Genomic DNA, 13,808 nt, shown 5'->3' on the forward strand with positions numbered 1-13,808 from the left:
TGCACATATCTGTTCACTGTTGTTAGGCCCGTTGGTAATTTCATTTTATCAGAGGCATACTTCGTTAAGCGACAGGTCATCGGGCATTGCAGCTCTAACCAATCAGCCGCACATACAGGCTCGCTATCCGTGGAGGCGTGCGTGTTTCTGGCGCGCAGCGGCCAGGACTTATGGCCGCTGGCATGCGCCGTAGTGCCGGCCTGTTCGGTGCCCATGGCGTTCATCAAGGTGGTGGCTCTAGAGTGGACGCGTCTTGCCTGCGAACACATGGCTGTCACTGCACTGGAAAACATGACAGTTCTGCGCGCCTTCTGTCGGGAAAACGAGTTCCTGCGCACCACATACCGAGTGGACCCGTTCGCGGGACTCCTGCGGACACCCATCGACATGTGCTGCGAGAGTAAGCACCTCCCGGTCTTTCTATTTAATTCCAGTGTGGAATCCCATCCTTTGTCAGCCTTAAAGGGCAGTGAGGGCAGTCGCATCAAATTGTCGAGCGAAAGCTGTACTCTCGGGCCTGAAACTCCTGCGTTCGCCAGGTGTCGGCGAACGACCTTGAGATCTTCATGTGTCCCCACTTCGCCTTCTTCTTCTTAAGCCTTCGAGTGAGAATGAAATGATCTGCAAGGCCTCACAAGATCAAACTAGGACTTAGTCGGTTTGGTGGTGGTTTAGGTAGTCCGCGGTGTAGTGCTTAATGTTTTCGACTAAAAATTAATCGGAGTGGATTTGAACCCGGGTACTCGGGTAAAATAGCCGGACGTCTTAACCCCTGAGCCAAAGCGACGGATGTTTTCGCTCGTTAAAACCAGGTTTAACTAGGCACCTACTATATTATTTTGTTCATGATAATCGATCTTATGCTTCTTTCTTTTCGACGTGTCGTGGTTGACCCGGCAGCAAAACACGCATTTATGGCAGAGAAAATTGCGTTTAAAACATCAGGGTAGACTTATTGAACCCTCAGAGTAGAATGTGATAACGTTACCATTCCTGTGGATGGTGTCAGTCATGCAGAACCCTGCCCTATACGTCCTACTGACGGCCCCTATACCAGATGACGTCCCATATCGGCTACAAAATTCCCTCTTATGGTCGAAATACTGCTCGCTCGCATGGTCACGTGATGTTCTCACGCACTGATTGGTCGGCGGAGTTGTGGAGTCAGCAGACCACGTCGCCCCCTCTTAACATGAAATCAGGGAATATCGGGACGCACGATGGCGCTGAATTTTTTTACGAATGTCGACTCTAACTGATCACATTCAACATTTTGTCGGCATTGTATTGAATCTAGAGGCGCCAAGCGGAAAGGCGACTCCAAAACGTTATTACCCTATGGGTATTGAGGGTATTGACATCAACTGCTGGGCAAGTAGTTAACGGCTGACACTCAAAGAACCAACAGAAAGAAGGGAAGGATGGTGTGCGTGACTGCCTGTGGTGCATATGTTGATTAGCGTGAACTAATATCGTCCTTCGTCAGTGTATGACACACCAGTGACATCTGTAGCATTATATGAGCTGCCCGCCGTGCCCAACTCTGCAATGAGGCGGCGTCCTTTAAGGCGCGCGCTTTTCTCTACCTGTCCGCAGCTCTGAGCCCTGACGCGTCCGTCGACTGGAGCCCGTTCCGGCCGACTATGCCTGCAGTGGGATTGGAGCTGTGCTGTCTGGTCGCACAGGCGGTGGTTCTGTTCGTGTACCTCAGCTGTCGCAATTCGGGGCGCTTCTTCTGCACCGAGTTCGTCGGCAAGGTAGCCCCGCAGGTATCACTAAACCAGGACATCGGCGACGAAGCAGACAAGGTATATGCAGGGTACCTGACTACGCAAATAAACGGAAATGTTGTCACGTTCCAAGAGAGACATATGCCCCTTTTAAGACATTGCATCGTTTTCTATCTCCGGCTGAACTAAAAAACATTCTCTGACACGGCAGCATGACGTAGTACGCGATAGCACGGATCTTTGTATACCGCCTATCAAGCTTAAAACTGACGACAAAGGCTTCAGGGTCCACTTGAAATCTTCGGTGGTCATAACCACACCGCACATGTTCTTCTGGTGCCAGACGTGAATACATTTCCAGTGGCGATGTAATATGCCCACTCGTTGTGCTGACGATATATGGTCTTTTATATATTCCCCGCTTCGTCGCAGGTGCGCATCGCCGACGAGAAGCAAAACTTTGACCAGTACGCCCTGGTGGCCGAAGAGCTTCACAAGTGGTATGAAAATGAGTACGCCGTGTGCGGCTTCAACCTGGCGCTGAGGCCGGACGAGTGCCTCGGCCTGCTGGGCGTCCACGGCTGCGGTAAAAGCATCGCGGCCGAAATGATGTGCGGACTGACCAGCCCGAGCATCGGCGAGTGCTACATGGGAGAACTCCGACTCTCGGACTCTCCCAGGAAGGTGAACGGGCGCATTTTTCCTCGTGACAAGAACAGATTGGAACTGTGAGCAAACAAAAAAAAATTACAAGGGTTCAACACTGCTGAACCAAATATTGAGCGAAAGCATTAGCTGCGGGTGATCGAGCGTTCTTCTTCTCTTTTTCTTCTTCCTCAGCCCACATATAAAGCCCCGCTTTAACCAAGCCGTATGAACGTGCCTTAGTGGCCTATAGGGGTAACGTGAATGCCAGGGTCCTAGCAGGCTGATTCTGACATAACCGTCCCGTGTGAAACGAGAGACCCAAGTTGGCAGCTCCTGCCAGCCCGTGTGTCACGTGGGGTGTGACGTCACAGCGTCACGTGGGTAAGACGTGGCTACCGCCGCGCTACGCTGAAGGCTCGAAACCCAGAGTAGTATTGCTTCCGCAATGATAAGACCCGAATAAAGGGTCTGAATGATAAAGTGCGCCGACATTCTGCAGTTTGAAAGGGAACATAATAAGGGCTGAGGGGGAGCTTTTTTTCACAAGCCAAGCGAACGGCCGAAGAAGGAAAGAAAAGGAGGGAAGATGAGAGAGAGATATAGAGAAGGGAGCAAGCAGTGAAAAGGTTTCCTTGGGTAGGAATTTCTGTGAATATGTAATCGGTGGTCCCGTCACCTGAAAAAAAGAGAGCGTTTTAGGCTCACAGATATCCATGCCCAAGAAAACATTATTTCACTCTTTGCTCTGCTCCTCCCTTTCTCTGTAAACCGTATGATTTAAGTTGTTCGGGGCAGTTCCAAACCATGTGGAGGATGTCGGGCATCTCTCCGCAGGCCGGATATGCATTTGTGGGGTATTGCGCGGGCCAAATCTTATTGTGCCGAGTTGGGTTTGGTAGCGTTCGGGCTTACATGTTTCGCCATATAGTGGCTTCCTGACGAGTGGGAGGCGAAGCTGGTTCACACAGAGCTCCCCCTTCAGCGCCAGCTGATCGGTCAGGCCTCGAGGGCCGTATTCGCCAATGTTTTCCCGGACATGGGTGAACCTACCGCGTGATCACTTTGTATCAATAAAATTTATTCTCTCTCTCCCTCCCTCTTTTGCTTTTCTTCGGAAGCAAAACTGTATTTACACCCTGCCAGTGATGACTGCGCCGCCCAGACGAGGAAAAGTCCCCTTGTTGAAACGTTGGCGTGGCTTGTGAACTGAGGCTCCTCCTCAACTTTTGTCGGTTTTTCTTTATTCTGTGTAGCCACCTTCATCTCATTTTAACCTATTTTCAAAACATTTCAAAATATACCCAAGATGGTGGGCGATGTGGTACAAGTTTCGCTCGCCATAAGATGCTAGCGTACGACGGGTTCTAAACGCTAGAAACACTATCGCGCCGAGCGAGAAAATTTGAGGGGTTCAACGCTGCTGAATCGAATGTGGAGCGAAAGCTTTGGCTGCAGGCGACCAAGCGTTGCATCGAGCACCACCAGCTTTGCGTTGAACACATCACCGGCGTTCTAGGCAGAAATGCCGTGAGCATGCGACGCCGCAGACGCTTTTCTGCTCCACTCGGTCAGCTCTCGGCGCGCGCATGCGCAGTGCGCGAACTACCATTCTCTGCGCGACGGCACGCGCATATGCTGGGATGTCGCCACTCTCCCCCTTCTCTTCGGTAACAAGCGCAGCAATGGGGTTCTAGCGCAGCCAGGAGCGGAACAGGCGGCGCGCCTGTAGCGAAATCCGGTCTTGGCGCATGCGCACTGCCGCTCTTTTTCAGGAAACGCGAAATGCGCGAAGGGTAACGTAGTGTAGCTTTCACTACGAATGCGGGTTCTCCGTAATTCTTTGTTCTTAAACGACATTTACGTGTACTGTCTATTGACTGGACTTACTGGTTAAGAACCCCTATGGTGGTTATTTTATGATAACGCTCGAAGGGATACACGCAAGTCGCCTTCTAGCACCAGCATGCCAGCCCTAAAAATCGGAGCTGTGGCCTATAACCAGCTGTGCGATAAGTCACCAACGTGTCGGAATTGAGCCAGACGGGACAACCACGAGTTGTCTACTCGAAGCAGTGCTCATTGCACGTGAGTAATTATAAAGCGACAAGACAATATTCACAAAAAAAAATTTGAGCGCAGCAAATAAGCTGTTTCACCTTTTCGATAGATTGAGGCAAAGAAATCGAGCAACACATGTATGCGCTATCACAGAATTTCTTTTTTTTTATTTTTCACACGTATTCCTTTAACAAAGACTCCCTTCTCGGCGGCGGTGATGAGCTTCTGCTTCAGCCTCGCTTACACCTGGTTGCTCTCGACGGTGGCGATGAGCCTCCGCTTCGGCGGTGCGAACGGCAGGGTCTTCTCGACGGCGGCGATGAGCTTCTGCTTCAGCCTCGCTTACTGCTCTGGATTCTGGCGGTGACGGCGCTGGGCCTCTGCTCTGGCAGCTCGTTTAGCAGCAGCAGCAGCAGCAGCAGACGGAGGACTTCCACCGGTCGTCTCGCTCATGGCTCAGAAAGAACTGGCAGATAATTTCGCAGTGGCGAACGGCAGCGGCAATTTCGGCTGCCGCCACCGATCTGGCTCTCTGATTGCCACCGCACAGGGGTTGCATTGGAGGAGGAGCGAAGAAAGGAATTAAGTTCGAGCCGGCGCTTTGACAACCCGAGACTCGCAGGAAGAGGGGGGAGGGGGGCGGCGTGTACACCCAGCGGCAAACGATGGGGGCAGAAGCGCGCGCAGCAAGCGGACAACGCGATTAAGGGAGGAGGGAAGAGATAACAGCGACTGACTGATGCTGCTGACGCCGATAGTGAGTCAACCCCAGCTGCGGAGTTGGTTTCAGGGACAACGCCGCCGATGCCGACGCAAACAATATGATACCCTCGCTTCCGCAGCGCCAAGAACCAGGTCTAGCCGTGGGAAGGTGGTCACGTATTCGTCGACGTGCCGGGGCCTACGTGAAATAACCGGCGCGTCGGCAACTGAAGAACACCCTATCCGCCACACAGGAGGGGGGGGGGGGGACCCTCTCCTTCTCTTTCTGCATGGCGGCGACGGTGTTCTATGCAGTCACGTTATCTTGACTCTCTAGCGGCGTCAGCGGCATCCAGCGGTATCAGTCGGTCGCTGCTATCGCTGGGGGGATGAAAGGGGGGCGGAGCTGGTTACGAGGCCGACGCCGACGCGAAACCCAGGAACGGACGCCAAAGAGCTGCGCTCTAAAACGCCGTAGCGAGCGAACGTCTCGTCCGCGTACGGATGTGGAACAAACTATAAAAAGCGGAAGCACACGCGAAAAGAAAAGAGGAATGTTTTTCTCACCTCACGTGGATTCGTGCTCACGGTTCGCAGCAGTCACTGCGTACGATGGCCGGTCAGTTTCGGTGACTGTGGCGGTCCCTAGGCAGATAATGTGAACCGCACGCGTGCGAATCTCGAGAAGCAAGCTCCTCCCCAGCTGTGGAGGTATCTGTCCGACTATTAAAAAGAAAAGAGGGAAGGCCCGCACGGTGACTACGCCACGGGAACGGGAAGGCAGTGAGTGTGGCGGGTATTCCCTCCCCTCACCATCCTCTCGTACGGCGCGCGCGTAACATCGCGTGGTAATTACGCGCGGCCGTTACAGTGGGACAGGGGGCTCATGTGCATACCCTCACACGCAACCTGGATATCAGGTCAAGACCTCAAAAGCATCTCCTCTGTGATGCTGAATTTTTTTGTACAGCCTTAGTTAAACGTTCGGCCTGCTTAGTTTTGAATTTTCATTACAATGAAAAGTTTAAACCCATGCAGTCCTGTTTAGCTTTTTCTCCCCCTCTCCCCCCTTTTTAGACATGTATTTGTTTGTATGTTGAAGAATAAGATGTATGGATTGATTCATTGATTAATCGATTGATTGACTGAGATACTGCTGCTTGTGGTTGATGTGAGCGTTCAAAAGATCTACCCAGAGGATTGTTTCGATGTTCTTTCATCTACGGTGCGGCATCTCTTCCCTGGTGCACTGTAAATGAGCTCCTCTGCTCTGACATTTTTCCTGCTTTACTCTGGCGATAGACATGAGGTAGAACTCGCGCAAAGCAAGGACTCGCTAAATGAGGTAATAGGCTTTTACACACGGAGCGAGGAAGGACGGCGAGCTGATTGCCATAGTGTACATGATGTTTTGACAAACGGCGCTACAGACTGTGGACAAAGTAATCAGTATCCATACTTGTCGTCCCTTGTAGGTCGTCCATCGCACTGCAGATATGTGCGCACGCACGCTAGGTATAGGTTATCTTGCTGGTCCGTTTCTCTCTTCGTTGATGACGTAATATGTTCACTCGCATTGTAAAAAGTAACTGGCACCCAGATGTTCTGGAACCATTGGATGCTTTTCTTCCACAGTGGCAATCTCGCCTGGGCTACTGTCCCCAGGAAGACTCCCTGCTGGACGCCTTCTCGGGTGAAGAGATCCTCCAGTTCTTTGGCCGGCTACGCGGGGTGCCGTCCGAGAAGATTGATCACCTTGTTAGCTGCGTCTCCAGCGTCACCGACCTTATTGACTTTGCTCCTGAAGCGTGTGAGACGTACAGGTGAGACATACAGCTCCTGCATGAGCTAACAGCGTCAACAGGGGGCACGGTGCTGGTGTCATTCAGCGCAGGGACCAGGCGCAAGCTGTCAACGGCGGTGGCCATTATCGGCTGCCCCAAAGTCGTGATTCTGGACGACGCCACCAGCGGTATCGACATCGCCGGTCGGGGGATGATATATGAGGTGCTGCGAAACCTCACCCGAGTAGCAGCGTCCGCGGTGATCTTGACGACACGCAAGTACGCCAACGTTTCTTTTGGTGCTCGAAAAACATCCCAAGTTTATCGGCTTATATCCAATGCCCTCCACTACGACACTTCTTTATCTTCTGTTCTTTCACTCTTTCCTTCTCCCCGGCCCTCGTGGCAGGAGTGAGGTGTGCATCGAGTACTGTGGATTTCGTTTCCTCAAAACAATTTCCAGTTTGTTTGTTTGTTTTTGTTTCTTTTCCTGCAACTGGATTAGCTAGCACTCAGAGTGTCCTTTCCTTGGCATTTAAAAGAAAAGCTCTAGAGCTTACCTCTAGAGTTGCACTCTCTTCAGTGATCCTAGCTATATGCAAGTACGCCAACGTATCTTTCGGGGCTCAAAAAACATCCTGAGTTAATCGTCACAAAAAATGACCAACAGTCGTGAATGCAGACGTGGAACTATAACGGCATCGTGGGGGCTGCAGGATAAAAGGCTAGAAACGTTACTTTCGCCTGCCGCGTCAGACAAATTTGAGTCGTTTACCCTTGCCAGACTGACATTCCAACCAACAAATGTGAAGTGTGACCGTGACGTCATGCGAGACGTCAGTCGAAATTCTGGCCATTCGTCGCAACACTGTATCCTCTATGCCCCATCCGCGGCGCAGGCGACGACGACGCGAGAATTAAACGTCGAGTCTTCTTCCATGGTCGAGTCGCACGGCAGCGGACCGGAAGCTTAGACTTGATCTGACTTAATGCTGGCTTCGTCCTCCCTCCCTCTCTTTTCTTCTGTCGCAGCACGGAGGAGTGCGAGCTGGTGTGCACCAGGGTGGCCGTCATGGCCGCTGGAGAGCTCAAGGCGCTGGGCACCATAGACCAGCTCAGAGAGAGATTCGCCGCGGGCTTCACTCTCACCTTCCGCCTATACGAAAAAGTCACCATATACGGGCTGCAGGCCGTCGATAAGGCAGTGACACACTTATTTCCCGGCGCCAGGCAGGCTGACTGCCGAGAGGTACGCGCACAATTCCTCCACTTTTCGCTTCCAATGGCAGTTATTCTGGTCGCAGCCGCCCTGCTTATCTAGTCACAGCAAACTGACGCCCAAGTGTCGCACAGAGTTTGTAGTCCCTGCGATGTTCTTGTGTAATGGTGGCGGCAGTTGGGAAGGTAGCGGAATGGTTTAAAAAAGCAAACAGTTTATTGGGCTAACTTGCACCCGAAAATACATAAACTCTGGGATCGAGATAGCATGAAGCTTGTGAGACGATCGCCAAAGAACGGAATCACATTCGCTGTCGACGGTGCTCTATTTAAAGGTAACGATAGACAGAGCGCGCTGAAAAAACCTACAACCTAGACCAACTTAGAGCCAATTGCTCCCGGCTACAGATGTTCCGGATAAATCTGGTAGCATCTCTAATTGGAAACCAATCGATGGCTTTGAGATTGAGCACATGAACATTAAAAAAAAAAAAATTAGAGGGTCTCCTAGAAGTCTCTTAAAAGGAGAACGGCCCAGCCAACCCTTCCTCTTCTGTCATTTGCCTCTCATCGCGTCCTATTATCATTTGCCTCTTTCCCTTGTTTCCAGTCAGTTGCGGTCATTCAATTGTCGCTCGACATAGTGGTCGTTTCGTAGTCATGCTGTGTCATGCCTATAGTCATTGTAGTTTACCTCTCATAACTAAGCATATTTACTCTTTTCTAGTCAGTTGCGGCCATTACAAGATATCTATCAGCTAGAGCTCATCCAGCCCAGCTGGTACCAGTTGGCCCCATTTAGTTCCAACTGAATTCCCATTGGTTCTGATTGGTTCCAATGGGAACTCGGTAGGAACTCAATGGGAATCAACTGGGAATTGTTTCATAAACCAGTAAGACCAGTTACGATTTTCAGCTTGGAGAGGAAGGCGGTACGTTTCATGTTTTCTTTTTCATAAATATAGAAGGTCTGACTCCCCAACACAGCTATGAAATACAATAACATTCCGTTACTTCGTACGCGCAGAAAGCTAAACCGTATTTCTTTCCTTCATAAAATTATCACAGGTAGGCTTAGCATTTCTCCCCTTCATTTCTCAGGCACTCCACTGCTCGAAGGACCCGCCATACTAGGGAGCACTCCTTACAGCTTCTTTTTTGCTAAAACAAACGCATTTAATCACAGTTTCTTCCCTCAAACAATAGCAGATTTGAACGCACTCCCTGAATCAATATTTAACTCTCCTAACGTGTGGAACAGGTGCTGAAAACATTTTTGCTTCACTAAAGAAGAGAGTGAGAAGTTTGGGCTTAAACTGAACATTAAAAAGACAAAGATCATGGCGTCTTGCCCTATCAAGTCCTGGAGCATCAAGGAGCAAGAAATGGAAGCTGTGACAGATTTTCTCTTCTTGGGCTCCAAGATTACCTCGGAAGGAGACTGCAGCCATGAAATTAGGAGACGCCTGCTTCTGGGAAAGAGAGCAATGGTTAGCCTTGACCGCCTAGTAAAGAGCAGAGACATTAGTCTGCCAACCAAGATCCGTATAACCCGTGCTATGGTCTTTCCAGTTGTGATGTATGGATGCGAGAGTTGGACTGTGAAAAAGGCTGACCGCTGAAGAATTGACGCGTTTGAATTGTGGTGCTGGCGAAGACTCTTGAGAGTTCCTTGGACTGCCAGAAGATCAAATCAGTCGATATTGTCGACCATAAACCCTGACTGCTCATTGGAGGGTCAAATTCTAAAGTTAAAGCTCAGCTACTTTGGTCATCTGATGAGAAGAGAGGAGTCGCTGGAAAAAGATTTGATGTTGGGAAAGGTTGAGGGTCACCGGAGAAGGGGTAGACAGCGAACGTGATGGTTAGATGGCATCCTCGAGGCACTGCAGATGAAGTTATGTGATGTTAGGAAGATAGTGAGAGACCGGAAAGCGTGGCGTGACATGGTCGATAGGGTCACGAAGAGTCGGACACGACTGAACGACTGAACTGAACTGAAAAAGGAAGTGACTCTCATATATTCATTTTTCAGCATGTATTTGTATTTGTCTTTGATATGTTATCTTTTGAGTTTCATTATTGCTGTGTCACATGAAATGTTTTCACGTGGTGTTGTGATTTGTGTTTTTTCCATACCCCTCCTGCTTGGGCCAACTCTGGCCTGCAGTATTTTTAAATAAATAAATAAATTCCTTCGCCTTGATTTCCACTAGGATGTCAGCATTTAGAGTTATTTTTCTTACCCACTCTATCCGCACGGTTGCTATCGCTTAACGTTACACCTACCATTTTCCGTAGCATAGCGCTCTGCTTTGTCCTCAGCTTAAGTAAAACCCTTTTCGTTATCCTCCGCGTTTCAACCCCATAGGTGTAAATGAAAGAATGAAGGTGTAAATGTTCTTTAATCTGCTCCAGTAAAAAAATTTGGGGGTGCACTTAATTTACCTTTACGTGCGGAAATGCGAACACATTGCGAGTTCCGGGACTAGTTCCGTTATGAGTTCGTTCTGCGTTTCTTAGCTTTTTTCCGTCATCTACAACTGATTTTTTTTTCGTTTTCCTTATTTTAGCTTTTATTTTTATTTTGTTTTATTTTTATCTGATTTGTCTTTCCTTAAATCTTTACTTTTACTTCCCTCTATTATTTTTGTTACTCTTTTTTCTTATTTTCCTTTCTTATTCTTTGTTCATTATCTGTTCATTATTCACAATTCATTAGGCTATTTTTTTTTTCATTACAGTATAGCTAGTTTCCGTCAGTTATTCTCTCCACAAGAATGTTGAATTGGGCGAGTTGGTGCATTTGCATTTTAGGAAACGTAGCGCAAAGAACACGAGTGCTTAATAAGCGCTCGTGTGTGTATCACTCATTTTGTCCATGTCTTCTTTGCGCTACGTTTCCTAAAAAGTTAATCTCTCGGCTGTTGTAATCACGTGACTGGGACCACTTCCCGGGTCACATTTTGCGAACAACTTCCAGCCTCAGATATGGCGCCTCGTGAGCCATATAAGGCATTCGCCTTAGTAATGTGCTCGCTCACAGTACCTGGCACATGTGCAGACATAGGGCGCTCATCACGCGATCTACAGAGACGCGTCTACTTGAGTCACTCTAATTTCCTTCTCTCTGCCTGCCAGGGCGTGTTTCTGTACCACATCGAGAACAGGCTTCCGTGGAGCCACGTCTTCTCGCGCGTGAACAAGCTGCGCCATTGGTTCCGGCTCGAGTCGGTGCTTGTGGCCGAGAGCTCTCTGGACGAGCTCCTTCTGGGCATGGCCCGCGCCGAGCTGGCCGAAGACGCGGCCGAGGCCCGCCGGGCGGCCAAGGAGGCTTTCCGCAAGGATACGGCCGTCGATCCTTGGGGGCGCGAGGAACGACACCGACACCGCCGTCGGCAGAGTCTGCGCGAGGCCCGAAAGCGGGAGCGGGTCGCCGCAGCCGCCGGATGCCGTCGCCACGGCGCCGATGAGACAGATTCCGCTTCTCAAGGAGTTGCGTCATGATGATTGTTGTTCTTCACGACTGCCTACGGCATTCAGATTCATCAGTCGGTCAAAAGTGCTTCATATACGTTCCGCATATCTGTATGAAGGATTACGAAAGAGGGATGTCGAAGGCAGCAAATATTCACGTGCATTCCCATCTCCCCGAACTTCCTCGTCGTACCTCGGTATACACCGTTATAAAAACGTGCAATTACAGAATTTATGCTAATGGGACATAACGGATAGCAAACACTGAAAAATAAGGTACTACGAATAAGGAATGAACCACGTAAATATCAAACCGAACTTTAGTATTTAATAGCTGTATAACAACGTGTCTTCTTTTTTTATCTATACATAAACCTTGCGCCGTGTAATTTTGGTACAATCGTTGTGTGTTGCATCTATTTATGACACCTCTGTATTGTACAAGTAATGAGACAATGTGTGTATTGTCGCGAAACACTGAAGGTCGTTTGCGTCACTTATTTCAAAATTTCCTCGATATTCGAGGATTCAGACTTGTTATAAGCTGCTCGTTTTTATTATATGCCAGATCTATTGTTTTTTACACTAGCCATCGCAATTATTATCAATAAAATTTTACCTTCTCCTAACTGCGACAAAACAGTGCGGAGAAGCTCAAGGATGACGTCAAGGACGGCAAAATATCTCCTTTCCGCTGCATTCGCCCACGCGATTTGGTGCGTCGTCAGATTGCCTCAAAAACAGCGCTTCGAGGGTTCTGCTTTCGGTGGCGTCGCTTTTCTTTATTCGAAGCAAGCTTTTCTACATTTTAAATGTACCGGCACTGTACATGTACATGAAGAAAGAATGACAGAATAAGGGTTAGGATGTATAGGCAACTTAAATCTCCATCATGGGTGGAGCGTCCACTGGAAATTCGCATGCCAAGCTCCAATGGCCAAAACCCTGTCCCACATCTATCCAACCTCAATAATACCCCCAGAAGCCTTTCGATGCCACATACGTATAATGAAAGCAAATACAAAGGCGCCAATTGGTTGTCTATGGCGTCTGGAGCATTTGTGCAGAATACGCAAACAGCAAGCAGTCTGTGATGCTAACATATACACAGCCGCATTATTCGGATTTCTCGTCTCTAAATCGTCGCGTGGGGCGCCATGGCAATACTCCGCCCAGGCCAGGACCCCGATGAATGAAGACGAAACTATGGTAGGGTTGTACAACATGAACTGGTGGGCGAGTTGGTCTGCATATTTACCTAGCGAAGCAGCGCAAAGGCATAAAGCGAAGGGAATAAAGGGACAGAAACAATGCTGTGTCTTTCCCATTCTTCTCTTGGCCTTGTGCCATTGTGCTGATTCACTATAGTAAATATGGTAGGGTGGTGGTGACGAACGGGCATTTGAAACTATGGGTTAGCAAATTAAGAAGCACACATGCCCAAGAAAACACACAAGTCAATCAAAATAAAAGTTGGGATGTTCTTGGGATGTTTTTAAGATGAATAGTTAAGTGCAATAGCATATTTCACGCTCATCAACGCGACGTTCCACATCGCCTACGTTTAGGTCAGCTCGTCGAGCCCTTCTGTTCGTTTCCCACGGATCTTGGACCGTCGGAATGTCCGGCGGGCGCAAATCGCAGCCCTCGACGGAACGTCTGCCAGTGAGATGACCCGGTGATCCCACTCGTAGTCAATCCCTCGTGAAAAAACCCAAAGTCACAATAACCTCATACAAATTCTCATACTAAACTCATACTAATATCATATAATCTCTTACTAAACTCATTCATCATATGAGAAATATATGAGAATTAGATTTGTACGAGTTTGGTATGAGAAATCTGTTTTTCACTGTGTTTTTCACTAGTCGAGAGCGAACCGAAATCTATCCCGACGGCAAGGCCAGAAATCATCGGCGGTATGCACGCTGGCTCTCGTGTAGCGAATGCACCGTAACCTGTTACCACGGGACCCGAGGTGACTGGCTCGGATGCACCTTCCTATACGGTCACAGGTTCGAACATTGTGGAATGTTTACGTGTGGAGTCGTTTCTTGCAGCTCTACATTTGCGATGAGGCTGGAGGCTATTGGCCCTGGCCCGAGGCGCCAACTTCTCTATTTGCGTGACTTGTTGTTCATTGTTTAACGAGGCCATTTAGTGAGCTGTCTGAGGGAATTTGGGAGGC

At 49.2% G+C, this 13,808-nt stretch overlaps 1 protein-coding gene across 1 annotated transcript in view; it reads left to right on the plus strand.

Moving 5' to 3' along the window:
• LOC146182331 (phospholipid-transporting ATPase ABCA3-like) overlaps window positions 1–12,603 on the plus strand; it is a 51,137-nt gene extending 38,534 nt beyond the window's left edge. The window contains exons 15-21 of the mRNA XM_084575933.1: window positions 119–400; window positions 1,597–1,808; window positions 2,163–2,414; window positions 6,774–6,961; window positions 7,028–7,201; window positions 7,955–8,171; window positions 11,282–12,603. Of these exons, the coding sequence (XP_084432059.1) occupies window positions 119–400; window positions 1,597–1,808; window positions 2,163–2,414; window positions 6,774–6,961; window positions 7,028–7,201; window positions 7,955–8,171; window positions 11,282–11,647 (1,691 nt within the window). The 3' untranslated portion in view covers window positions 11,648–12,603. The remainder of the gene's footprint in view (window positions 1–118; window positions 401–1,596; window positions 1,809–2,162; window positions 2,415–6,773; window positions 6,962–7,027; window positions 7,202–7,954; window positions 8,172–11,281) is intronic.
• The last annotated feature ends 1,205 nt before the right edge of the window (window positions 12,604–13,808 follow it).

This window comes from Amblyomma maculatum, chromosome 8 (assembly GCF_055883805.1).
Source record: "Amblyomma maculatum isolate TAMU_Amacu chromosome 8, ASM5588380v1, whole genome shotgun sequence".
Lineage (NCBI taxonomy): Eukaryota > Metazoa > Arthropoda > Arachnida > Ixodida > Ixodidae > Amblyomma > Amblyomma maculatum.